The sequence below is a fragment of the Hemiscyllium ocellatum genome, chromosome 37 (genome assembly GCF_020745735.1).
Source record: "Hemiscyllium ocellatum isolate sHemOce1 chromosome 37, sHemOce1.pat.X.cur, whole genome shotgun sequence".
In the NCBI taxonomy this organism is placed as follows: domain Eukaryota; kingdom Metazoa; phylum Chordata; class Chondrichthyes; order Orectolobiformes; family Hemiscylliidae; genus Hemiscyllium; species Hemiscyllium ocellatum.
Window position 1 is genome coordinate 4,986,189 of NC_083437.1, and position 27,434 is coordinate 5,013,622.

The 27,434-nt window shown below is 41.0% G+C and overlaps 1 protein-coding gene across 1 annotated transcript in view; it reads left to right on the plus strand.

Annotated features, from left to right (window-relative positions):
• The window catches only part of epha8 (eph receptor A8), a 548,357-nt gene that overhangs the window by 393,140 nt on the left and 127,783 nt on the right, over positions 1-27,434 (plus strand). The window contains exons 6-9 of the mRNA XM_060852189.1: positions 68-192; positions 15,358-15,520; positions 18,187-18,283; positions 26,972-27,039. Of these exons, the coding sequence (XP_060708172.1) occupies positions 68-192; positions 15,358-15,520; positions 18,187-18,283; positions 26,972-27,039 (453 nt within the window). The remainder of the gene's footprint in view (positions 1-67; positions 193-15,357; positions 15,521-18,186; positions 18,284-26,971; positions 27,040-27,434) is intronic.

A 27,434-nucleotide genomic window follows, 5' to 3' on the forward strand; every position in this document is an offset into this window, starting at 1 on the left:
AAGTAACACTAATCTACTTTGGAGGCTAATTCAAGCTCTTTTATGCTCATGCTTTCTCTGTTCCCAGCTCCGTCCCAGATCTTGGTGGTCAAACAGGAAAACACCAGCCAGAACAGTGTGACATTAATGTGGCAGGAGCCAGACCAGCCCAATGGCATCATACTGGAATATGAAATCAAATACTTTGAGAAGGTAAACCTTTTCCAACCTTATTGTCTAAGGTGAATCATTGTCTCTTATGATGTAAAAGGTAGATGGGTTCCGTTGTTGTCTTAGAGTTTGTGTCTATGGGATGCCTGCCTTGTGTCAAAGATCTCTAACATAGATAACTCCTGCAGTCTGAGAATTGATGCAGCAATATTTTAAAGTAAACTCACTATTGCATTTCTGTAACTTGTCATGAGATAATGTCTATTGTCCTATGCCAAGGCAAGGTGTTCCTTTCTGTCTGTTTTGACTAGGTCCACCAGGACTTTATTTTAGATAGGATTCTCCAGAGTCACCCACCTGCTTCAGAAAGACATATGAAGATAGGAAGATACGACTTGGGAGAAGGAGCAGGTTACTCAGCTCCTTGCAGCTGCTCTGCCATTCAGTAAATCATGGCTGATCTGATTATGCTATATTCCCATTTACAACCCCCCAGCCCCTAATAAATATTCACTTCCTTTTGTCAATCAAGAATCTATCTACCTCTGCCTTAAACATATTCAAAACTCTGCTTCCATCACCACTTTTCGTGGAAGACTGTTCAAAGACTTACAACCCTCTGTGTGAGAAAGAAATTTCTCTGAACCCCTGTCAAAAATGATTGCCACCTTATTTTTGAACCAGTTCTAGATTCTGCAGCAGGATGCAGCATGCTTTCCACACCCATCATATTGAGACCTTGTATGATCTTCTATGTTCCAATCCTTTTCCTCTTTTAATTTGAAGTGGATTCAACCCTAAGTTTTTCAACCCTTCCTCAGAAGGCACTCAACTATTCCCTGTATTAGCCCAGCAAACATTCTCTGAACTGTTTCACTCTATTTACATCCTTACTTAAACAAATTGACCAGTATTGTAGACAGCACTGCAAATGTAGTCTTGTCAATGTCCTGTAGAATTGAAACACAACTGCTCCACTTTTGTATTCACTTCCTCTCTCAATGAAGAATAAGATTCTATTAGCTTTCCCAATTACTTCCTGTAATTGTAGACTAATCTCTTACAACTTGCACTGGGACACCTAGATCCCTCTGCATCTCTAAGGTCTATGATCTCTCACTATTTAAACGACACACTTTGCTTTCGTTCTTCCTGTCCAAGTGGACAACTTCTCATCTTCTCACATTGTGTTGTATGATACTTCCATTTTCCCGTGCTAAATGAGAAAAACTTCGAACAGATCTAGCAACTCGTGCCTGGACATCCATGAGGTGCCCTGGACCATCAGGAACAGCAGAATCATGCTCTAACACAATCTTCAACCTCATGCCCTGTCATCTCCCCTACTCTACCGTTTCTGTCTAGCGAGGGTATTAATCCTGGTTCAATGGCAAGACAAGAAGACCTGCTAGGAATAGCATCAGGTGTACATAAAAATAAAGTGACAGCCTGGGGAAGCTACTTGTATGCCAGACAGTATAAGCAGCAAGTGATAGAGAGAGCTAAGTTATCCCATAACCAACAAATCAGATCAAATGTCTGTAGACCAGCCACATTCAGTCATAAATGTTGGTGGGTAATTAAACAACTCACTGGAAGAAAATGATCCACAAATATTCCCATCCTCACTAATAGAAAAGACCAACACATCAGTGCAAAAGTTAAAGCTGAAGTAATCATCTTCAGCCAGAAGTGCTGACTGGATAATCCATCTCGGCCTTCTCCAGAGATTCCCAGCATCACATGTGACAGTTTTCAACTCTCTCCACATGATATCAAAAGAAGCACTGGATAATGCAAAGGGCATGGGTACCGATACAATTCCAACAGTCGTACTGAAATCTTACGAGATAAGGTGAGAGTGCATTTGGCCCTGGCAAAACTGGTGTCAATGGGAATCATACCTGGCATAAAGGAAGATGGTTGTGGGTGTTGGAGGTCAGTCTGCTGAGTTACATGACATGACTGCATAAGTTCCTCAGAGTAGTGCCCTAGGCTCAATTACTTCCTCAATGATCTTCTCTCTACTATACCGTCAGAAGTGGCGATGTTCACCGATAATTATGGAATGTTGTGACGCCTCAGATTCTGAAGCAGTCCATGCTCAAATGCAGAAAAACTGGACGATATCAAGGCTTAGACTGTGAAGTGGCAGGGACCATTTGTACCACTCAAGTGCCAGACAATGACTCTGTCCAATAAAAGAAAATCTAACCATCGCCCCATAACATTTGATAATATTTTCATCACCAAATCCCTATTTTCAATACATTGAACTTTGCAATTGCTGATAAATCAGATAACACATTGACCTGGAGACTCTGGGGAACAAGGAAGGGTCAGTGAGTTGGTGAGGGAGGCTGGAGGAAAGCACTTCTGCTTCTCCTGGTTCACAAGGAGTGCTGGAAGAGCATTTAGCTGCTAGATCCTACCTCAGCTTTGTTGCCGGGGGTTTATGAAGTTGAGAATGTGGTACTGGAAAAGCACAGCAGGTCAGGCAGCATCCAAGGAGCAGGAGAATCAACGATTTGGAGCATAAGTCCTTCATCAGCCATTCTTGATAAAGGGCTTATGCCTGAAACATTGATTCTCCTGCTCCTCAGATGCCACTTGACCTGCTGTGCTTTTCCAACACCATACTTTCGATTCTAACCTCCAGCATCAGCAGTCCTCACTTATCTGGCCTCTGGTCATAGAGTTAAAAGGTTATTAACGTATGAAGCTCACAGTCTCATTAATTTATTCAAATTACTGATTTGCCTCTTGAGGTCACATTACTCATCTGATCAATTCCCCCTCACCAAACCCACCCACCACCCCCATCCCAGTTAAACAGAAATAGGCACCCATTGCAGTGGCTTAAAGTCAGATTTCAGATTTTTAAGAATTCCACTTCCTATCCCTCATCCCTCACACCCACCTTCCCTTTTCTTACCTGTTCTGAGGGAATACATCTCCCCACTGACTCTGTGACTATCTGAAGTGTTTTTAATTAATAGAGTCAGTAAAGCTGGAGAAGCTGAAGTTTCTGTTTTTTGCTCTGAGCAGCCCTGTTTCATGTTTCTTCTCAATTATGTCAAACTGCAGTAAAGGCTTGTTGAAAATTCAAAATCGAAAGCAGCGTTCAAATTCCACTTCAATGTGACAGCTCCTCTCTGCATGCTAAAATGAGTTGTTAAACCTGTTATCAGATTCAGCCTGGGAAGACTCAGCACAGTATCCCATCCTTAGCTGATGGGTCCTCTCAGTCATACACTTGAAGTTGCAATAATGTTATCAGACATCAAACCATCTGGCCAGTCATAATTAACAACCCTTCCTGTTCACTGTCAAAACATTCAATTAACAACCTCAGGAAGTAAAATAGCATTGTTCAGACACTGGATCTACAATGGTAACTAACCATTGATGTATTCAATAGTGGAGTCAATTCCATCATCTCGTTCTAATTCACAAAGATGTCTGCTTTAACATATTAAACCATTAATAAATGGTGAATATTTGGAGCAGAAAAATGTGTTGCTGGAAAAGCGCAGCAGGTCAGGCAGCATCCAATGAGCAGGAGAATCGATGCTTTGGGCATAAGCCCTTCTTCAGGATTCTCCTGCTCCTTGGATGTTGCGTGACCTACTGCGCTTTTCCAGCAACACATTTTTCAGCTCTGATCTCCAGCATCTGCAGTCCTCATTTTCTCCTAGAGAATTTGGAGCAGCCATTCATTGGGACCCTTTATTGTGATCAAGTGACAGTTACTTTGTAAGATCTTTAACAAGGCCTTTGACAAGGTAACTCATGGTTAGTAAGGTTAGTTCACATGGAATCCAGGAGGCCGAGCCAATTGGATACAAAATTGATGGTAAGAAACAGAGGATAGTGGCAGAGGGTTGTTTTTCAGACGAGAGGCCTGTGACCACCGGGTGTGTCACAAGGACTGGTGCTTGGTCCAATGTAGTTTGTAATTTGTATACCTGTAAACGATTTGGATAAGAATATAGGAGACATAGTTAGTATTTTTGCAGGTGACACCAAATTTGGTGGTGGAGTGGACAGTGAAAAAGATTATCTAAGAGTACAATGAGATCTTAATCAACTAGGCCAGTGGGCCAAGGAATTGTAAATGTAGTTAAATGCAGATAAATGTGAGGTGTTACAGGACTAACACAGTTAATGGTAAGGCCCTGGGGAGTGTTGTCAAACAGAGAGACCTGGGGTGCAGGTACATAGTTCCTCGAAAGTAACAACAGAGATAGACAAGGTGGTGAAGAAAGCATTTGGCATACTTGCCTTCATCGATCAGAGCATTGAGTACAAGCATTGGGACGCCATGTTATGACTGTACAGAACATTGGTGAGGCCACATTTGGAGTACTGCATATATTTCTGAGTCACCCTGCTAAAGGAAGGATGTTATTAAACTGTGAAAGATGCAAAAAAGATTTACATGGATGTTACCAAGACTAGCAGGTCTGACTTATAAAGAAAGGTTGGATAGGCTGGTACCTTTTCCCTGGAGACTAGGTGGGTGAGGAATGATTTTATAATAGTTCTCAAGTTGTGAGGGGCATAGATAAGGTGAATAGCCAAGGTCTTTTTCATAAGCTAGGAGATGTCCAAAACTAGAGGACGTAAGTTTAAGGTGAGACGGGAAAGATGTAAAAGGAAACTGAAGGGCAACTTTTTCACCCACATTGTGGTGAGTATGTGGGATGAGCTGCCAGAGGAAGTGGGAGAGGTGGATGCAATCACAATATTTAAGAGAAATTTGGAAAGCTACATGAATAGGAAAGGTTTAGAAGTATTTGGGCCAAATGCAGGCAAATAGGACTAGTTCAGTTTAGTAAACCTAACCAACATGGACAAGCTGGGCCAAAGGGCGTGCTCCTATTCTGTACGACTCTATGACTCTGACTCTGATCTTCTGGAGCCAGAAAACAAGTGAAGCGTGAACTCCCAACAGTTTATGTAGAACTTCAGAGAGGCTCAGCTCTTGAGTATAACAAAGCTGGCCATGCTGTTTGTACTTCACACCTGAGTTTAACAGATTTAAGTATGGACCACAACATATTCACAGAGAGACAACATTACCTCCACACCTGAACTCCCACCAAGAATCTCCCAACACCTGTAGATCTGATAATACAGTAACTGCCTCTTGTATAGAGGAGCCACGATTATCTGGGGAGTATTTTGTTCAGTTAATCAAATACCAGATAATCGATGCTGGATAACATAATTTGCCACACATCGGGACCTTGCGATCCTGTTTGGATGATCCAAAGTTTGGTTAATCAAATGCCAGATAATCGAGGTTCCTCTGTATTTTGAAGTTGAATCCCTTGTTATCATTATCCATAGGATCTTCTGCACTGAATAACATTTGAGATCCCTCATCACTTTATTAATTCTGTTCAGTCCTGCCAGAATTTTATATGTTTAAAATCCAACAAATCTCCAGGACTTGGTGGCTGACACCTAATGTTCCAAAAGATGCAGCTCCAGGAATAGTGCTTGCATAGTTATGATTCACCAGATTGGAAATTAACAAATGTACACTACAGTCCAAACAAGGAAGCAGAGAGAAAATGAGGAATTTTTTCCATCATCTGGAAAATACTAGAACCTTATCATTAAAGAAGTCTCAATATTTTGTTCGAAAATTTCCTTCTGATCAGACAGAGTCAACATGGTTTAACAAGCAATGAATCCTTTTTGACAAATGCAACAGACTTTTCCAGCAATTTCCGTTTTTGTTTCTGATACACAACATCTGCAGTTCTTTTGGTTTTTTTAAAATAGACGACTTTGTGGCAGTAACTGGTATAGTAGATAACGGGAAACCAGTAGAGATAACATACTTGGATTTCCAAAAGCCATTCATTAAGGTACCATACTGGAAGTTAAGACACAAAATAAAGGACCATGAAATTAGAAGTGATATGTTAGAATGGATAAGGGATTGGTTAATGGACCAGAAGCAGAGAGAGCAGGGGTAATTGGGGCATTTTCAAATTGGTAGGCTCCAAGTTGGTGGAGTACCATGTCCTCAGCTATTTACAATATATGTTTGTTATTTAGACAAAAGTCCAAAAGTGATATATCCAAAAGTGACAGAACAAAGTTAGGCAATATATGCAGTGAGGAGGACACAAAGAAGGTGCCAAAGAGACATAGATAGGTTTCTTTTAGATTATTTACAGTGTGGAAACAGGCCCTTCGGCCCTACAAGTCCACACCGACCCGCCGAAGCGCAACCCACCCATACCCCTACATTTACCCCTTACCTAACACTACGGGCAATTTAGCGTGGCCAATTCACCTGACCTGCACAACTTTGGACTGTGGGAGGAAACCGGAGCACCCGTAGGAAACCCACGCAGACACAGGGAGAATGTGCAAACTCCACACAGTCTGTCGCCTGAGTCGGGAATTGAACCCGGGTCTCAGGCGCTGTGAGGCAGTAGTGCTAACCACTGTGCCACCGTGCCGCCCACACGGTTAGGTGAATAGGTAGCAGGGTGGCAACTGGAGTTTAATATTAATATGAGCTTATTTGTTTTGGTGGAAAGAATGAAAAAGCAGAATATTTCTAAAAGTTGTGGAATTTCCCAGTCGTGATGCTCATAAGCATATCAGTGAACTTGTACCAGGAACACAGGAAGTTAATATATTGGTGAAGCAGGCAATTAGGAGGGAAAACAGCCTATTAGTCTTCATTGCAAAGGGCTTGAAGTACACAAACAAAGATTTACTCCAACTGTACAGGACTTTGATGGGATCACACCTAATACACAGTGTCCATTTTTGTGCTGACTAAATGGAGAAGGATATATTTGCTTTGGAGGTGGCACAACAAAGGTTCATTACTTTGGTTGCTGAAATGAGACCCAGTTAATTGGTGGTTTGCCTAGTGATGAGAGACAGTGGAATTTGAACCTTCTGGAATTTGGAAGAGTGTAAGGTGACCTGTTGGAGCTTGCAGGATTCTAAAGGTCTTGAGAAGTTAGATGTTGAGAGATTGTTTGCCATGACTGGGGAATCAAAAACACAGACATCGTCTTGTGGTATAACATCAATTATTTAAATCTGAGATGTGCAATGATCTCTTCACTCAATTTTGGAATTGTAGGTGATCCATGCTTAAAGATATTTAGAAGTCAGAGCAATACACTTTTAACATCTTGAAGAATCAAGAGATATGTGGAGGAGGCAAAAAAGTAGAGTTGAGGTAAAGTGGTGGAGTGTGCTGACAGGAATGTACAACCTTGTGGAGTGTTAAATGTTTAGTGCTGTGGCTCAGCTAATTACAATCTGTGTTGGAGTATTGTGTACAGTTTTGGTCACCCTGTTATAGGAAAGACATAGTTAAACTAGAAAAAGTGCAAAGATTTACCAGGATGTTCCCAGGACTAGTAGGAGAGTGAGAGCTGGAGAAAAAGTGTTGATTGAAGGTGTGGATCCTTCTGAGGATAGTTACAGGAAGAGATTGGCCAGGACAGGATTTTAATTCTTGAAATGTAGGAGAATGAAGGGTGACCTTATTGAGGTGTATAAAATCATGAGAGGCACCGATAGGATGAATACATAGTCTTTTTCCCAGGGATGGGGAATTAAAAATGAGTGGGCAGATGTGAGAGGGGAAAGACTTAAGAAAGTCTTAAGAGGGGCAACTTCTTCACGCAGAGAGTGGTGTGTATATGGAATGAGCTGCCAGGGAAAGTGGTTCAGGCAGGTACAATAGCAACATTTAAAAAACATTTGGATAGGAACATGGATGGAAGGGCTTAGAGGGATTTGAACCAAATGTGGGCAGTTGGAACTAGCTGAGTGGGCACTCTGGTCAGTATGAAACCTGTTCCCATGTTAAAAATCACACAACACCAGGTTATAGTCCAACAGGTTTAATTGGAAGCACACTAGCTTTCAGAGCGACGCTCCTTAATCAGGTGATTGACAATCACCTGATGAAGGAGCGTCGCTCCGAAAGCTACTGTGCTTCCAATTAAACCTGTTGGACTATAACCTGGTGTTGTGTGATTTTTAACTTTGTACACCCCAGTCCAACACCAGCATCTCCAAATCATGTTCCCATGCTGTATTACTCTATGATTCTACACCTAACCCTCCTACTTTCACTATTCAGATCTTTTTGGTTCCCTATCTCAAATCAGTACCAGAAATGAGTCTTGAACCAATAGACCCAGGCTAAATTTTAACCTGACTTAATGTAATTAAACCAGACAAGCCTAGAGGTTGAATAATTGGTACTCAACATTGTTCCTGCTTACAGGATTGATCACTTGCTATCTATTAGGGCCATACCTATAACTGTGAATATCTTGAAATAGACTGCAGTTTCAGTTGCCTAAAAAACCGAAAATTGAATGATTTGTACAGAAATTACAATATCAAAACAGACTGATCATGTCAACCAGCTCATATTGCCATTAATCTTCCATGTGAACATGAACATGTCAAGTAATTTCAATCAAACCTACCAGTCAAGAAATTGATAGCATTGGATTAGGTGCCAGGTTTACACCTGCCCAAATTCACGCTTCAGTTTCACAGCAGAAATATCAAAATTAGGCGCTGAGAATGTGGCACACTATCCAATATACGTTTCATCTTTTGACAAAGTGGAAGTTTTGTTTTTGATGAACAGCATTTGAAGTGTTATAAAATTCCTGACTTTATCACTGTTCTGTTCCATCCTCGTTGCAGCTTGCTGACAGAACTGCATGTGTCAATGACTTGCCATGGTATCATTCTGATTATCTATTCATTCACATGGACTTTGTGTCAGTTTGGCCTCGATTATTGTTGACAGCTCTTAGTTGAGCATTTGCCTTTTCTGTTGACCCACGCGACACAACTGACAATATCAGTACATCATGTAATGGCCTGTCAGGCGTAAACACTTCTGCATTTTATTAGAGATGTTTATAATCTTGATTGAATTAAATATGAACCAAGGCCCTGTCTAACATTGAGTGAGGCAGAAGCATTTCACTATTATACTTTTAAAAAGCACAACTTAATCTTAATTTTATTCAGGGCCAGCTGTGGATTATACTTTTGCAGTTTAAGAGTAAATAAATAACAGGCTGCCTGTGATAGCTTCCATTGTTCATTAAAAATGTGTGAAAAGCTCACAGTTTATTCAGGATATGAGTTACAAGTGTCTCTCAGACTGCCAGCTAGTAGAGGGCTTAATACCCTATCCAGTGAAGGTGCAACACATGGACTGAGGATGTAGAGGGACTAATCCCCTGTACAGTGAAAGGGTGATACACAGACTGACAGAATGTAGAGGGACTAATCCCCTATACAGTGAAGGGGTGATACACAGACTGACAAGATGTAGAGGGATTAATCCCTTGTACAGTGAAGGGATGATAGACTAACAGGATGTAGAGGGACTAATCCTCTATACAGTGAAAGGGTTACAGACTGACAGGATGTAGAGGGACTAATCCCTGTACAGTGAAGGGGTAATAGACTGACAGGATGTAGAGGGACTAATCCCTCTGTATGTTGAAGGGATGACAGACTGACATGATGTAGAGGGATTGACATTTCAGTAAGTTGAGGGGGAATTAGAGAGTTCTGTTGAGCACCGGTCAACAATGATAAAGTCCTATTTATATTTTAGCAACTCCCTTATGTCAATGTTTGCTTCATACCCACATAGTAAATGAAATGCAGGGATAAACTTTTAAACATTTGTTCGCAGGATATGGGCATCACTGGTTTGGACAGCATTTATTGACCAGAAGGCTAAGAGGCAATCATATTGCTGTGGTTACTGGTCACTGTCAGGGTAGCACTTTATTGAATTCAAATTTCACCAACTGCCAAATTGGGATTTGAACTTGTGACTCCCGAACATTGCCTGCGGTCTGGGTTGTTAGTCCAGTGCCATCCCCACTACATCCCCCTATAATCTAATGGAAACAACTCAATTGAAGCTAAGGTTCTCTTCCTACATCTGCTGATATATTAGAGAATATGACACAATTTTATTATCATAGAATCCCTAAGGTGTGGAAACAGGCCATTTGGCCCATCAAGTCCACACCGACCCTCTGAAGAGTATTCCACCTAGATCTATTCCCCTACCCTATTACTGTACATTTCCCCTGACTCATGACCTAACCTGCACATCCCTGAACACTATGGGCAATTTAGTATGGTCAATTCACCTGACCTGTACATCTGTGGGAGGAAACTGGAGCACCTGGGGAAAATCCACGCAGTTACAGGAAGAATGTGCAAACTCCACACAGACAGTCACCCATAGCTTTAATTGAACCTTCGTCCCTGGCACTGTGAGGCAGCAGTGCCAACCACTGAGCCAGTGTGCTGCCATTTACTTCCCATTTATTTTATCAAATGCAGGAACTTGATGCAAAGCCAATGTAAGTGAATTTTTGGATTGAGAATCTAGCTGAGACCAGTCTCTCTGCCTCATGGAAATAAACACAGGACGTTGATTCAATAGGCTTGTACTTTAGGCTTGGATCTGAATGGGTCAGGGTCAGGGTTGGGGATTGGGGCACAGAACCTCAGACACTCCAAACCATGATTGGAAGCTCAGGAGATGGAAACAAACTTGCAGTGTCCCTTTGTCTGAGCTTTGTGGATAGGGCACAGTCTACCTGTTACCCTCTGTGTTAAAGGTTAATGAGGGAAAGCAGGCAGTTTACCAATGCAAATATAATCGAGAACACTAATTCTCAGATGGGTTGTCAAATCTGCCAGTACAGTTGGAGCAGTATGAAGGATAATCATTGAGTAGGATTTGCCGGGGATGTAAAAGGAGGAAGAAAATGATTCTGTGTTGACGGTGGGGTAAGAACTGGGTATGTCTACAGGTATATGGAAACAAATAAGCAATGAGTTGGAGCTTACCCCACCCCATCCCCCACACCCTAGGCTATGTTATCACATGGACTGCTTTCATCACACTCAATCCATTTTCATCAGCTAATGGTCCCCATTATCAGCTTTCTCTCCTCCCTAGCTCACTATTATCCACCCCGTTGCCTGTCTAACTGCTGTTCTCTCTGTCTCTCTAAGCTCCATCTCTACCTGCCATTGCTCCTTTACCCACCGCCCCCCATCATCATCAACCAACTTTTCCTAATTACAATCAGGTCTGACGAAGGGTCACTGGACCCGAAATGTTGATTCTGCTTTCTCTCCTCAGATACTGCCAGACTGTTGAGTATTTCTAGTAGTCTCTGTATTTCTTGGAATTCTGTGATGTATACGTTGAAGGAAAACTCTGACCAGAAAAGTACATCCGTAGGATTTGTCTATTCAGTCTTCTAACCTCTGGACTTTAACTGAGACCTTGGCTGTAATCTTATGGAAACTTAAGTAAGGCATGGCAGAATTGTGCGAGATGTCCAGCTGAAGTCTATCTCAACATCTGGAGCAACTTGCTCCATCTGTTATGCATTGCTGAGTGAATGGGCACATTTCTCGCTCAGCACTTAAGGGGGATTCTGGCATATTAAATGTCTTGTGAACAGCTCAACTTGCCTCATTAACACTTTGTTTCCTATTATACCAAATCTAACAAATAAACTCAATCTTGGGCATTCCAGCCCATTGAGTCCGCACCATCCCTTTGAAGAGCATCCCACCCAGACCCATCACCCTCCTCTATACATGAAACCCCGCATTTCCCATGGCTTATCCATCGAGCCTACACATCTGACATTATTAGAATTTGGCATGGCCAATCCACATCTGCACATCTTTGGACAGTGGAAGCAAACCGGAGGAAATGCATGCAGACACTGGACGAATATGCAAACTCCACACAGTCGCCTGAGGATGGAATCAGACCTGGGTCTCTGGCAGTATAAGGCTGCAATGCTAACCACTGAACCATTGTGCTCAAAAGACACTGCCCAGTTAAGGGGTGAGGAGCTGCATTTCAGACTGTTCTCCCACCCCTCTCTCTGCCCTACTGTGGGCTATTTTCCTCTTAGAATGAGTGAAAGGCAGGAATTCAGGAAACTGAAAGTGGGTGGTACGACTATTACTGTTGATTCAGATGTGCCAAGTGAGTAAGCAGTGCTGAGAGCATGCAGGGTCAGTGGAGTTGGGTGTTGGGATAGGTAAGGGTACATGGGGAAGATGTTGCAGGCAATAGTGAGAGTGACAGAGCATGATGGGAGGTGGATGCAGTAGCAGACAGAGACTGAGTGTGAGATGTCAGTGAGAAGATGATGGCTCATACACTATTGCCCTTTTTCCTACACCATTGGTCATCCTCCAAATGGCTGAGACTGTACTGATCCAGCTGGTGACCTTGGACCAGGCTGGAATGGTCTAGTGTCACGTCTCCACTGCTGGTCCTGGGGAATGAAGTATTCTGGGTCCACTTACATACAGCACATGGACCCGTAGCAGTTCAAGAAGGCAGCTCACCACCATCTTCTCAAAGATCAGATAGGGATGGGCAATAAATACAGGCCAGCCAGCAACACAAGAGAACTCTTTTAAAAAAAACTGATTCAGAACAGACCAGAATTCACAGGTGATTACTTTATCTAGTGCTATTTGATCTGAGCAGCAAACGTCTCAAACTCTGTTCAGCTGTGATTAAACTGTATGTTTTTAATCTGATGTCCCATCATTGTGCTTTTTAAATCACGGCCTTACAGGGTGCAATGATCAAAGGTGATAGCAACGTAAGGTATACATACAGGCTAAGAGCAATATCAGAAGATGAAGCTGTTGTCTTTTGCAGTCATCCTCAGAAAGTTTATCTGTATTTGCTCACATTAACCTGGCTAGGGTTCTCTTCTATGTCGGGCAATATCAGCCTGTGTTCATATGTTGGCATGGGATTCCTTTTCATCTGTTTAACATCATTAATTTTGGTTGAGCAAATTATAATGGAGATTGATTTTGTTGTATTTGTTTTTGCATGTCGCTCAAATGTTCATTAAAACGAACTTCATACTCATTGGAGATTGAACAGAAACGTAGCTGCCTGTAATCTGGCTCTGCTTGTGCACTGACATGATTGAGATTGAGCAGACATCCTGCTCAACGAATGTTACTCCAACACTTGTTCTGGCTGCCGTAGAACATGGGGCGGATGTTGCAGCTTGACACAGGAACACTGTTAGTGCAAGTGTATCACCAGGATTAATTCAGCCTGCTCACGTTGAGTAACTGTGTCAAATGAGCCCCTGATGCCATCATCAACTCTGAACTAAAGTCTTCAAGATTCACTATGAAAAATTAAAAAAAGAAACTTTAGAGAATAAACAGGCATGACAGTTATTTCTGTTTTTTTTTAATAATGTCTTTTTGGTTGATCCCTTCTTTAAAGTGATTCCTCTCTGATTGTCATGTTAGACCATACAATGAAGGAACAGGAGAAGGTGAGATCATGGCTGACCTGATAATCTTCAACTCCACTTTTTGGCCTTTTCTCCGCAACTCTGATGAAGGGCTTATGCCCGAAACGTTGAATTTCCTGTTCCTTGGATGCTGCCTGACCTGCTGCGCTTTAACCAGCAACACATTTTCAGCGCAGATTAAAAATCTGTCCATTTCAGCCTTGAAATGGACAACCTCTACAGCCCTCTGTGGTAAAGAATTCTACAGACTCACTGTTCTAGGAGAAGAAATTCTCCCTCATTGTGTTTAAATGTGTGACCCCTTATTCTGAGGTTATGCCCTTTTGTCCTAAACTCTCCCACAAGTAGAAGCAACCTTACTGCATCTACCCTGCCAAGTCTTCTAACTCTGTTGCATAATTCAATAATGTCACCTCTTATTCTTTTATATTTCAATGTGTACGGTTCAACCTACTCAACCTCTCCTCCGAACACAATTCATCCTTACCTGGTATCAATCTCGTGAACCTTCTCTGGGCTCCCCTCCGATGCCCGTATATCTTTCCTTACATAAGGTGCCCAACACTGTTCACCGTAATCCAGTTGTGGTATGACTAATACCTTGTACAGTTTTAGCAGAGCCTCCCTACTTCAATGCTCAGTCTCCTTTGATTTGTGTCCCATGTTAGTTACTAATTTAGGAAAATGTAGAGAGGAAAATCTGGCAGGTTTTAAAACCCATTTTGTTGCTATTCCATTCATTTAGATCTGATAACTGAGAAAGCTGGTGTGGATTCCTGGCTGTTAGGTCTTCACGTCTATACTCTGCTTACAAGATAATAACCTGGCAACCAAAACTGAAAACTTCAGTTTTTATTGAAATATTAACATAGCATCAAGTCTGGCCTTTTGCTCATCTGGATTTCCATCATGCCTTTGTTCTGCATGTCCCTATATCTGGGCTTCCCTTATTAATTTCCTTCGATTTGAACGCACCCATTACAATCTAGTCCTTCTATCAAACTTTTTGTTACTTGTCCTGCTATCACTTTACGTGACTCATTATCACTTGGGTTATCTGATAACTCTCTTCTAAAGTACTTTGGATGTTCTATCATTTTAAAGGAATTGTATGAAAGTAAGTTCTTGCTGACATTTGTTGGTGATCCTCCTTGGCCTTTTTAGGAAGATTTTGGCTGAGGCATTTCTTTGGATGTTGCAGCCTATTCCAAAACAAAGGTATTCTCCTCCTTTGAGATGCTCACTTTCTGGCTGTGCCTTTTCAACATGAGTACCTGTTATTTCACCCATTTCTCTGCTTTACACACTATAACTAGAGTTGCCAATCGCTTCTGGATTGTTCGGAACCCAGATCTGTTCGTCCTCATAATCGCCTGTGGATATAGTGATGAGCTTTCACTTTAGGGTATTCATACCTGAAAATATGATTATTATAGCTCTCATAATATAAGAACAAGATGAATTCCAGATGCTGTCACCAACTGGGTGAATCCATTTTGTCCCCTCTAATTCTTTTCCCAATCACCTTCTACCAATTCCATACTCGGCATGTGCACAAATTGATAAATCCACAGGATGAATAAAATGGAGGATTATGGGTATTCTGGTCACCATCATTGACTGTTTGATCCATCCAACAGCCAATTGGTTGCAGAATGTCAGGTGATGAAACTAATTACAATCTGTCTAGTTAGAGCGGGCAATCCTCTTGTTTATGTTGTATCAATCTGAGTTTGTAGCCTCTGATTTGTATTATGAGTAATGACTGGTAGTCTACCTCAAGCTGCTCCTCAAATGGAGTATTTTTACTGTCCCACAGGGTAAGGAACAGCAGAGTTACTCCACACTGAAAGCCAGGGGAACAAGTGTGACAGTCTCCAACCTGAAACCTGGAACTCGTTATGTATTTCAGGTCCGAGCTCGTACATCAGCTGGGTGTGGCCGATTCAGCCAGACCGTCGAGATTGAAACTGCGAAATCAGGTAGGTGCAGTGTGCGCTCCCAAGCAGTATATCTGTCCAGCCTTTGTTCAGAGTGAAACCAGGGTGATTGCCTTTTGGCACTGGTCTTACAGAGTGGAAAAACTGTGTTGACTGTATCACGTCCTACATCAACTTTGATGTCTGAAAGATTATAGAGGCAGAAAAGGAAGTAGTTGAATCGGGCAGATTTTTATGTACAGTTTCAGAATAGGGGATGTAAGAGGAAGAGTAACCCATTCAATTCATGAAATCAGTTCCATCACTCAATCCATTACTGACTCATTATCTACTTTAACTTCAATTGAGACAATGATCCCAATTTCTTTAATTCCTTTAGTATTGAAGGATTATTGAATCACTGTCTTGAATATGCTTTAAGATAAAATCTGCAGAGAATTCCAATGTTTTACCATTTACAAAGTTTCAGTGGAAAACCTGCCTGTCATCTCAGTTTTAAATGACCTAGCCTTATCCTGAGATTTTCACCTTCTCAATTTTGCAGTCAGGGGAGACATCCTGGAAAAATTCCACAGGTCTGGCAGCATCTATGGAGAGAGAAACACAGTTAATGTGAAAGTTTGAAGAAAAATCATATTGAGTAAAACATCTTAACTCTGTTTCTCTTTTCACAGATGCTGTACGACCTGCTGAGTTTCTCTAGCACCTAATATTTTTATTTCAGAATTCAGGTATTTGCAGCATTTTGCTTTTAATATCAGGGAAGCATCCTCCGGAATGATATTGTTTGAATCATGAAAGGTGTTACAGTGGGATCACCATTCTTTTGTTTCTAAACTCTAGGGAATATAGGTCTAGTTTCTTCAATCTCTCTTCATGGAGCAATTCCCTTATTTCAAGAATTGATCTACTAAACCTAGTTGCTCTCTTGCCACAGGAAGCATATCCCTCCTTAGAGGTAAATACTGACACAGGTCAGTAAAACGCAATGACCTGTTTGTGTGTTATCAATTCAATGTCTATAACTATGTCATTGTTACCCTGGCTGGTGGGATTTTCTCTCATTTTGGTCCTTGTGTTTAAAGCTGATGGATCTCTATCTCTTTAACTTTCAGTCCTGCATTCCCTCTCTCACCTTTGGTCCTTCTGACTCTGGTCTCTTGTGTATTCCCTGTTCCTCTTGTACCTTTGGATGCCTCACCATAATGCTCTGAGAATTCACTGTCTAAAACTGTCCACCTTATTCCCCAAGAATAGGTCAAGTTTGCATCTTCTCTTGTAGCTGCATTCACATACTGAATCAGAAAATTGTCTTGTCCACACTTAACAAATTCCTCTCCATCTAAACCCTTAACACTATGGCACACACATAGATCAAGTCCTGAACTATGAAAGCAACCATCCCAACACACACAAAAGAAGTTGCATCAAGACACTGTTCAAAAGGGTCACAACACACTGCGACACACCAGAACTGCAAAAAGAGGAAGAAGAACACCTCTACAATGTATTCGCCAAAAATGGATACCCCCGCAATTTGGTCCTTGACCAAACCTTTGCCATAGCTGGTAGCAACCCCCTAATTTGGTCCATTGTTGGTTTCTTTCTTTATGTCCCTGTGAAGCTCAGGGAAGTTTCAATGTATATAATTTGGCTTTTATCAGTGCAAGTTGCCTTGAGAATTGAATACAAGAACATAGGCTGGTAAAGAATACCCCGATAATAAATTTAAACACTGATGGCGCACACTACCCTCAACAGAGTCCAATAGTAAGTCTGTTCCTTGCCCTGCCAGAATTTAAGATCCAACCCAATAGTTCTCCAGAGGAGCTTTCTTTGAGGACAAGTGAGAGGCACACTGTGCTGATACTGCAGATAATTCACACATGAAGCACTGCACTAAATGAACTTGAAGATTTGTTGTTGTCCAGTAGTGGCCTGGGTTCAAGTCTCACCAGTCTCAGAGACATGTAACAACAGTTTGATTTGAAAATATTGAAGTGGAATTGATTGCATAAAACGCACAATCGCGTAATGCCACAAAATCCAGGTTTTGGTCTATGTGTTTGAGGTCTCTGCAATGATAAAAGGTGTTAAAACTCAAGTTTAGAATTCAATGGTGTAATCTTTGTACAAATACATTCTTCTAATATCGGAAACTGCACTTTTCCAACCAACAAATAGTGTTGGAGTCTGGTCAAATGTACAAAAAGTCCTTTTCTTTTTCTAATTCTATTTGGATAAATTATGACGCATCTTCATGTTCATCATATACTGAGGTGGGATTCCCACTGCTCTGCTCCAAGCTAAATGACCACACCTTAGTTCTCAACTAATGTCTACCTACTGTGCTACAGTTCACACTCCACTGATATACAATTAGCAAAAAGGACAATAATTTCTACCCTTATTTGTAAGAAAGCATCTGTATATAATCACCTGTCTTTAACTTGTCTTTAAATTGGGATCTCAATTCAAAATATAAGTTCATTCTAACATTGATTTCCATGGCAACCATCAGAGAAGTCACAAAAAGGAAATAGATTCTCGATGTCAGTATGTGAAATACTCATTATTCAAGGAAAATATCAAGCTGTTCATTTCTTTTAATGATGCTTATTCATGTGAAGCGAGAATGAAATCCACCAATCCAAGTTGTGACATTTTATTACATAAACAATGTTTTTTTCTCTTTCTTTCCCCTGTAGTTTCACTCCGATATGATACCACTACAATCATCTGGATATGTTTTGCTTTAGTGACTGGGCTTATCGTTCTCCTGGCAATGTTTATCTGCAGGAAAAGGTAAATCTAATGCAATAACGCAGTGAAATTCTGGATAGGAGAAGATTCCTTTATCATAGCTAACTGTTGTTCATTTTCTGTGACATGTCCAGCCTTCCTGTAGTGAATAAATTCTTCAAAAAAAGTTTGAAGCTCTGCTGAAGTATCCAAGTCAGACCAGTTTTCATTATTTTTACAGTTTTTCTTTCTTCTGGGTCAGTGCAATATTAGGTCAGGGTCATTCTGAAACAGTCCTTACATGCACACTGTTTGACCTCTCAGAATATATGTATTGACTGCTGGCTATCTTCAAACAATTTCATCCGAAAATTGATATTTATGAATGAGCACATCTTCATTCAGCCATCCTGTAGCACTGTACATTTCCACTTTTGCAGCATTTACTTGTTGCTTAAACACAACTAGAGTTTTGACCTCTCCCTCTCCTGCCTGAAGTTCCAAATGCTTATTATGTTCCAAGTGAGGACGACTGTTCCCAATTTCCATCTTAAAGTTACCTTCATCTAGTTAGAACCTGTATCCCATTGTCCTATGCAAAATTTAGCTTAAAGTAATATTATGGATGAATTTTGTACACTCTTTTAACAAACTTAATAATTCCTTATGCAATCAGAATCTCTTCTGGGGTAAAAGTGACCTGTACAAGAAAACTGAATTGCACCTGAATTGTAAGGGGACTAATATACTGGCAAGAAGATTTGCTTGAGCTGCTCGTGAGGATTTAAACCAGTAAGGTTGGGGGAGGAGGAGTTGGAGGTGTTGTGGACCCCAGGGAGATAGTGAGGAAAGAGATCAATCTGAGATGGGTACAGTTGAGAAAAGAAGTGTGTTAAACAGTCAGGGCAGTCAGGGACAAAGCAGAGAACAAGGAAGGACTGATGAATTAAACTGCATTTATTTCAATGCAAGATGCCTAGCAGGGAAGGCAGATGAACTCAGGGCATGGTTAGGAACATGGGACTGGGATATCATAGCAATTACAGAAATGTGGCTCAGGGGTGGACAGGGCTGGCAGCTTAATGTTCCAAGAAATAAATGCTATAAGAAGGATAGAAAGGGATGCAAGAGAGGAGGGGAAGTGGCATTTTTGATAAGGGATATGATTACAACTGTGCTGAGGGAGGATATTCCTGGAAATACACCCAGGGAAGTTAGTTGGGCAGAACTGAGAAATAAGAAAGGGATGATCACCATATTGGGATTGTATTATAGCCCTCTAATAGTTAGCAGGAAATTGAGAAACAAATTTGTAAGGAGATCTCAAGTATCTGTAAGAATAATAGGGTGGTTTTGGTAGGGGATTTTAATTTTCCAAACTTAAACTGGGACTGCCAGAGTTCAAAGTTTGTGAGAAGATTTGTAGCTCGGGTGCTTGTTTTTGTGGTTCTGTTCACTGAGCTGGGAATTTGTGTTGCAGATGTTTCGTCCCCTGTCTAGGTGACAGCCTCAGTGCTTGGGAGCCTCCTGTGAAGCGCTTCTGTGATGTTTCCCCTGGCATTTAAAGTGGTTTGTCTCTGCCGCTTCCGGTTGTCAGTTCCAACTGTCCGCTGCAGTAGCCAGTATATTGGGTCCACGTCGATGTGTTTGTTGATAGAATCTATGGATGAGTGCCATGCCTCTAGAAATTCCCTGGCTGTTCTCTGTTTGGCTTGTCTTATAATAGTAGTGTTGTCCCAGTCGAACTCATGTTGCTTGGCTACTAAGGATAGCTGGTAGTGTTGTTTCGTGGTTAGTTGGTGTTCATGAATACGAATCGTTAGCTGTCTTCCTGTTTGTCCTATGTAGTGTTTTGTGGAGTCCTTGCATGGGATTTTGTATACTAAGTTGGGTTTTGCTCATTCTGGGTATCGGGTCCTTAGACCTGGTGAGTTGTTGCCTGAAAGTTGGTTTGTGTGCTGTTATGAGTCCTAGTGGTCGCAGTAGTCTGGCTGTTTGTTCAGAAATGCTCTTGAAGTATGGTAAAGTGGCTAGTCCTTTGGGTTGTGGTATGTCCTCATTCCGTTGTCTTTCCCTTAGGCATCTGTTGATGAAATTGTGGGGGCATCCGTTTTTGGAGAATATGTTGTATAGGTGTTCTTCTTCCTTTTTTTGCAGTTCTGGTGTGCTGCAGAGTGTTGTGGCCCTTTTGAACAGTGTCTTGATGGAACTTCTTTTGTCTATGTTGGGGTGGTTGCTTTCATAGTTCAGGACTTGATCTGTGTTTGTGCCATGTGTTAATTGTTTAGATGGAGAAGAATTTGTTAAGTGTGTACAAGACAATTTTCTGATTCAGTATGAGGATACAGCTACAAGGGAAAGTGCAAACCTGACCTACTCTTGGGGAATAAGGCGGGGCAGGTGACTGAGGTGTCAGTGGGGGAGAACTTTGGGGCCAGCGATCATAATTGTATTAGTTTTATGATAGTGATGGAAAAAGATAGACCAGGTCTAAAAGTTGAGGTTCTAAATTGGAGGAAGGCTAATTTTGACGTATAAGACAAAAATTTTCAAAAGTTGATTGGGGGCAGATATTCACTGGTAAATGGATGGCTGGAAAATGGGAAGCCTTCAGAAATGAGGTAACGAGAGTCCAGAGACAGCATACTCCTGTTAGAGTGAAAGAAAAGGCTGGTAGGTGCAGAGAATGCTAGATGACTAAAGAAATTGAGGGTTTAGTTAAGAAAAAGATGGAAGCATATGTCAGGTCGAATGAATCCTTAGAAGAATACAAAGGCATTAGGAGTATACTTAAGACGGAAATCAGGATGATTAAAAAGGGGACATGAGATAGCTTTGGCAAATAGGGTTAAGGAAAATCCAAAGGGTTTTTACAAATACGTTAAGGACAAGGGGTAACTAGAGAAAGAATAGGGCCCTCAAAGATCAATAAGATGGCCTTTGTGTGGAGCTGCAGGAGATGGGGGAGATACTAAACGAGTAGTTTGCATCAGTATTTACTGTGGAGAAGGACATGGAAGATATAGAATGTAGGGAAATGGATGGTGACATCTTGAAAAATGTTCATATTACAGAGGAGGAATTGCTGGATGTCTTCAAATGCACAACAGTGGATAGCTAGAGAAGTGATTGCTGGGCCTCTTGCTGAGATATTTGTATCATCAATAGTCACAGGTGAGGTGCCGGAAGACTGGGGGCTGGCTAACGTGGTGCCACAATTTAAGAAAGGTGGTAAGGACATGTCAGGAACTGTAGACCGCTGAGCCTGATGTTGGTGGTGGGCAAGTTGTTGGAGGGAATCCTGAGGGACAGGATGTACATGTATTTGGAAAGGCAAGGACTGATTAGGGATAGTCAACATAGCTTTGTGCATGGGAAATCATGACTCACAAACTTGATTGCATTTTTTTGAAGAAGTAACAACGAGAATTGATGAGGACAGAGTGGTTGAAGTGATCTATATGGACTTCAGTAAGGCGTTCGACAAGGTTCCTCTTGGGAGACTAAATAGCAAGGTTAAGTCTCATGGAATACAGGGAAAACTAGCCATTTGGATACAGAACTGGCTCAAAGATAGAGGGTGGTGGTGGAGGGTTGTTTTTCAGACCGGAGGCCTGTGACCAGTGGAGTGCCACAAGGATTAGTGCTGAGTCCACTACTTTTCATCATTTATTTGAATAATTTGGATGTGAGCATAATAGGTACAATTAGTAAGTTTACACATGACACCAAAATTGGTGGTGTAGTGGACAGTGAAGAAGGGTACCTCAGATGACATCTGGATCTTTATCAGATGGGCCAAAGGGCTGAGGAGTGGCAGATGGAGTTCAATTTAGATAAATGTGAGGTGCTGCATTTTGGGAAAGCAAATCTTAGCAGGACTTATACACTTAATGGTAAGGTCCTAGTGAGTGTTGCTGAACAAAGAGAACTTGGAGTGCAGGCTCATAGCTCCTTGACAGTAGAGTTGCAAGTAAATATAATAGTGAAGAAGGCATTTGGTATGCTTTCCCTTATTGGTCAGAGTATTGGGTACAGGAGTTGGGAGGTCATGTTGCAGCTGTATAGGGCATTAGTTAGGCCACTTGTGGGATGTTGTGTGCAGTTCTGGTCTCCTTTCTATCAGAAGAATATTGTGAAACTTGAAAGGGTTCAGAAAATATTTACAAGAATGTTGCCAGGTTTGGAGGATTTGAGCTATAGGGAGAGGCTAAACAAGCTGGGGCTGTTTTCTCTGGAACGGTGGAAGCTGAGTGATTACACATTATAGAGGTTTATAAAATCACGAGGGGCATGGATAGGGTAAATAGACAAAATTTTTTCAGGGAGTGGTGAGTGGGAGTCCAGAACCGGAGGGCATAGGTTTAGGGTAAGAGGGGAAAGATATAAAAGGGACCTAAGGGACAACTATTTCACACAGAGGGTGGTACAAGTACAGAATGAGCTGTTAGAAGAAGTGATGGAGACTAAAATAATTGTTACATTTAAAAGGCATCATGATGGGCATATTAATAGGAAGGATTTGGAGGCAGATGGGCTGAGTGCTGGCAAGTGGAACTAGATTAGGTTGGGATATCTGGTCGGCATGGACGTATTGGACTAAAAGTTCCGTTTCTATGCTGTACCTCTCTATGACGCCATGATTTCCCAGTTTAAACAACCTTCAAACAATCTACAAACCTTCTCATAGCTCAACTCCAGTATTCTTTGCTATTTGAAGGTCTCTGATTTTTCAATGTCCAAACTTGGCACAATGGTCAAGTCTTGTCAGTTTGACCATTACACCCTCTGATTGTACTTTCAATGATGGTTAGTTTTCAACATCTGATTGGGCATTTTGGTTTGTTCTCTGCATTTGTTCAACTTGCTGGGTTTGCAAGGATCTCTGATTCTCCTTTAACTTTTCCATGAAAAATGCATGCTGCACTTGCTTCCAAAATGCCATCGTTCCAATCAAATCACACTCTTTAGTGAACCAATTCTTTCACCTTGGGGCTGTCCAACCGTACTGTCCCTGTCAACCAGGCAACAAGAACCATCGTTTGCTCTGTGTTCAACGTCCAAATGCCATCTCGATGTTTGGAGGACGGGGGAGAAAAACAACCAACACTGAAAGAGCTAAGTGGCCTCATTTACAAAAGAAGAAATTCAAAGCAAATGTTGCAGTCATTTATTTTTGACTGTAAGGTTTGTATAGTAATTACAGTGCAGCAATTCCCCCAATAAAATGGAATGGATCTGGTGAATGCAGTAATGTTCTAACTGGAGAGAAGGATAATTTTGTTGCACTGAATGGTGACAACTCACGCCAAGTGAGTTATGTTTAAAGGTTGATGTGTACACACCGTTCCAGAAATAATTTAAAAGCCAAGCAGTTGGTACAAGCATTTCCTCACTCAAACTAAAATATCAAGCAGTAATAGCCAATTCCAACATACTTCCTGGAAACAAAATGCTCTTGCGCTATATAAACTCTATTAATTAGGCGAAGAATACTTAAATATTAATTATTAGTCACAGATTAGCTTTATATTGGGCTGTTGACTAATTTAATATCATAACTTTCTGCTTGGACTTCAGAGAATGTTGCTTTCTCATGACGGTGTCTCAAATTATTTTCCCTGTTTCCTTTTGTTTTGGTTAGTATACAACGTGGGTGTGACTCAGGCAGCTAAGTGGATTTTACAGAGGCTGTATTTGGGGGTATGGTTGTCTGGTTCACTAGGTAGAGGATCAGAGAAGGGAATAAAAAGTGGAATAAATATTGTAAAAGACATTGACAGAAAAATGGCAAGACTATGTAAAGATGGGTATGACATATATTCTAATATATGAAAATTAACATGAGGCAAGTATGCGGAGCAGATGAACTGTAGTGGACACCCTGAAAAAGCCCATCAAATTCCAAAAGTGATCAAGACGGATCCCCTGATCTGTCAGCCCTGAAACCCCCACCCCGAGAAGGATTGATGCTGAGGGTCCTCAAACCTTAATAAAACTTCACAAGGGACAATGATTCTTTCAAAGACTTGACCTTGAACTACCTTCAAGAGTTGCTCTCCATCCTGGATTACCTCTGTTCATGATCTGGGGGCATACCTTCCTTTCTTGGGTCCAAACCTCTACTGTGTTGTGGAACCGCACTCCAGAATGCACTGACAGACATAACCTCTGCATTTGCACCAAAACTGAGCTTCACCAAGTCAGATTTATCCCTTGGTTTGTGTCCTGAAGTCCAATCTGTTTCACTTGCACAACACAAATACTTAAAGGCCTCCTCCTGCACTGAAATATTAACCCCTGACCCGGCAAAGACGGGTTAACTAGTCTTCACCCAATTTGTCTTTTTCAGAGTGCGACGAGTAAACTCGTCCAAAACATATAATTTCAAAAACAGCCACAGACGAGTTTATACGTCAATTCTCGGCATTTCTGGGCCCTTCTCAGCTAGAAATGAGTATACTCGGTGACTCATACATCTGGTAGCTGTGTCTCTTCCGCCTCAGGCATTGCAAGAAGCGTCGACGCACCGTTTTGGGCATACACTGTCATTCGGTTTTTTTCTGTTTTTTTTTACAAATTACTCCCAGATGTCGAGCTCAGAAGATGACAATGAGTATGAACCTTCTGTTAGAAGCTTGGATACATCAGATGAGATTGCAAGCTCGTCTGATAAGTTATTTCCATAATCAGCATTAAAAATACCATAAAAAAAAGCAATAAAATTCATCTGAAAATGAAACGTTTTCTCCAAAAAAAGTCGCTGGGGAAGGGGTTAATGCCACATATTGTATCCTAATTCCTGACAGTTTTTTTGAGTGCTAACTTGAACATTTAGCTGTCTCCTAGAAATATTCCTGAGCTCTGACTACATTGGGCTATTGTTATGCTCTTCACTCCTCTTTAAGATCCACCTATGCTATTAATTATGCATCTACTGGCTCCTAACCTTCCTTCTGAGTCCTGACTGCTAAACTATTCTTTTCTGGATGGAGCCTTCCTCTTTCTCTGTTTTATTCTCCAACTAACTGAGCTAGGAATTGTTCTCCTATGATCCCTTTAAGTTGATGTGGATGTGGGTATGTTTGCTAAGCTGGGAAGTTGATTTGCAGATATTTCATTCCCGTCTAGATGACATCTTCAGTGCTTTGGAGCCTCTTGTGAAGCGCTGCAGTATTGTGTCTTCACAGGAAGCTCCAAAGCACTGAAGATATCATTAGATAGCAAGTCAGCAAGTCAACTTCCCAGCTCGGTGATCATACCCATAACCACGGCAACTGGCACCCAAGCTATAAGTTTTTACACAAACCTTGAATTCCTGTAAGTGACAAATTGAAAATCCTTCAATAACCCCCATCACTATTGCTATACAAAACTAAACAAAGCAGTGAGACGTGAATGTAGCAATCCATTGGAATTGTCTGTTTCCTGAATGTTACAATGTTCACCAGACCAAAATACATCAAGGAAATCACACCAGGATACTGCTGAGTTTGGGGAATTTACTGCTCTGACTTTGTTTATAGCAATAAAACTATCAGCATACCTGGAAGAGTTTTAAGTTAAGTTCCTGAAGTGCTGAGTTAAACACTATTTGATTAAAATAAAGAACATTTTACTGATGATTTTCCCACTTCTTTGTCTTCATCTCAAATTCTAATGTTTGCTGTCTTTTTTTGGGTTGTAGTTTACTTTCATGCTATTTTACTAACTTATTTTTATCAGATTCATCCTAACTTGCTTTAAGTGCAAAATATCTAACATGCTTCTTTTTCCGCATAACTCTTTAAGACATTTCCGAAGTGTTTTGTTCTTTGAGGTAAACACTGACCCAGTTACACCAAGGATACAATCAACCGGCAGGGCAGTAATTGTGCCAAGAGTGTACTGTTGCCAGCAGGTATTAATGGGCAGCCACTTACACATCTCCAGAAATGTTGACTTGAATACAGTGACTGAAATTAAATCTTTCAGGTAGAAGGCTTTTAGGTTTCATAACCTAACATTCTTGTTTTAAATTTCCAATACTGCGATTATTTAATTAATATAAGAGCATCACCATCTGCTGTTCGTAGTCTTAGCACCAAATGCTAGTTGTATAAAAAATGTCTGAGAGTATTGATTTATATTGTGTTAAAGAAGCAAAAATATGCGTTAATTTTAAATTTAGCCCTATCCTTGTGTGTAATTTATTCCTTACCTTCATCATGATGTGGAGAATTTGGATAGGTTGGCTAATACCAGTTTTGGTGTGTTAATTGTTAAAAGTTTAAACAGTGGACATGTGGCAGGGGAAATAAAAGCTAGATAAGATTAATAATGTCCAGTGATCAGCTTTCCCAGATGACTGACTGTGTGATAATATTAGATCTTTATCCCAGTGTGTCTGTGAACACAAAAGCTCAGTTCTAGAGCACATATCCAACTAAGATCTCTTTATGAAATTCAGTAAATGAGCACGGAGTTTCTCAGAAGACTGATAACTTTTTTTTCTATGATTACTACATTTGTCTTGAGATCCATTTTTAAAATTAATTTGTTTCATAAAACATGCTTTAAACATCTGTCACTCTCAAAAACAACTGGCACAATTCAGGACTTGTTCAATCATCGTATCGTTGTCGCAAAAGGTCACTGGAGAGATCTTGAACATTTTGGGTTCGAGTTACATTTAGGCAAATGTTGTAAATGATGGGGGGAGGGGTCCCTCGAGGTCTGACTGACTTTACTGAAATGTATTCTTTCTTACAGAAGGTGTGGGTACAGTAAAGCATTTCAAGATCCTGATGAAGAAAAGATGTATTATCAAAATGGGCACCGTAAGTAGCAGGAGCAATAACATTCAATAAAGTAGAAACGAGACCATGGAGAATGAACTGTCTTCTGTACATTATTAAAGTCCATTTAGGGAATGCTGAAAATAGTTTCCGCATTTTTACTTCCTTCTAATAATGTCTTGTGTCCCTGTAGGATATTGGGAACACAGAAATACACTAAACTATTAAAACATAACAGTAGGACAAAAGGGACATAAACATGAGCTAACAATGGGTAAATTGAGATTCATGCCTTAGATTCCCTGGCGTGCACACTACTCCCTAAGTGCAGCAGTAATTATACTCCAAAAGTCCTTCATTGACTGTAAACCACTTCTTAAGCTCATGGAAGAAACTATATTAACGCACATTCCTTCATTGTTTTTTTAACTTTGATC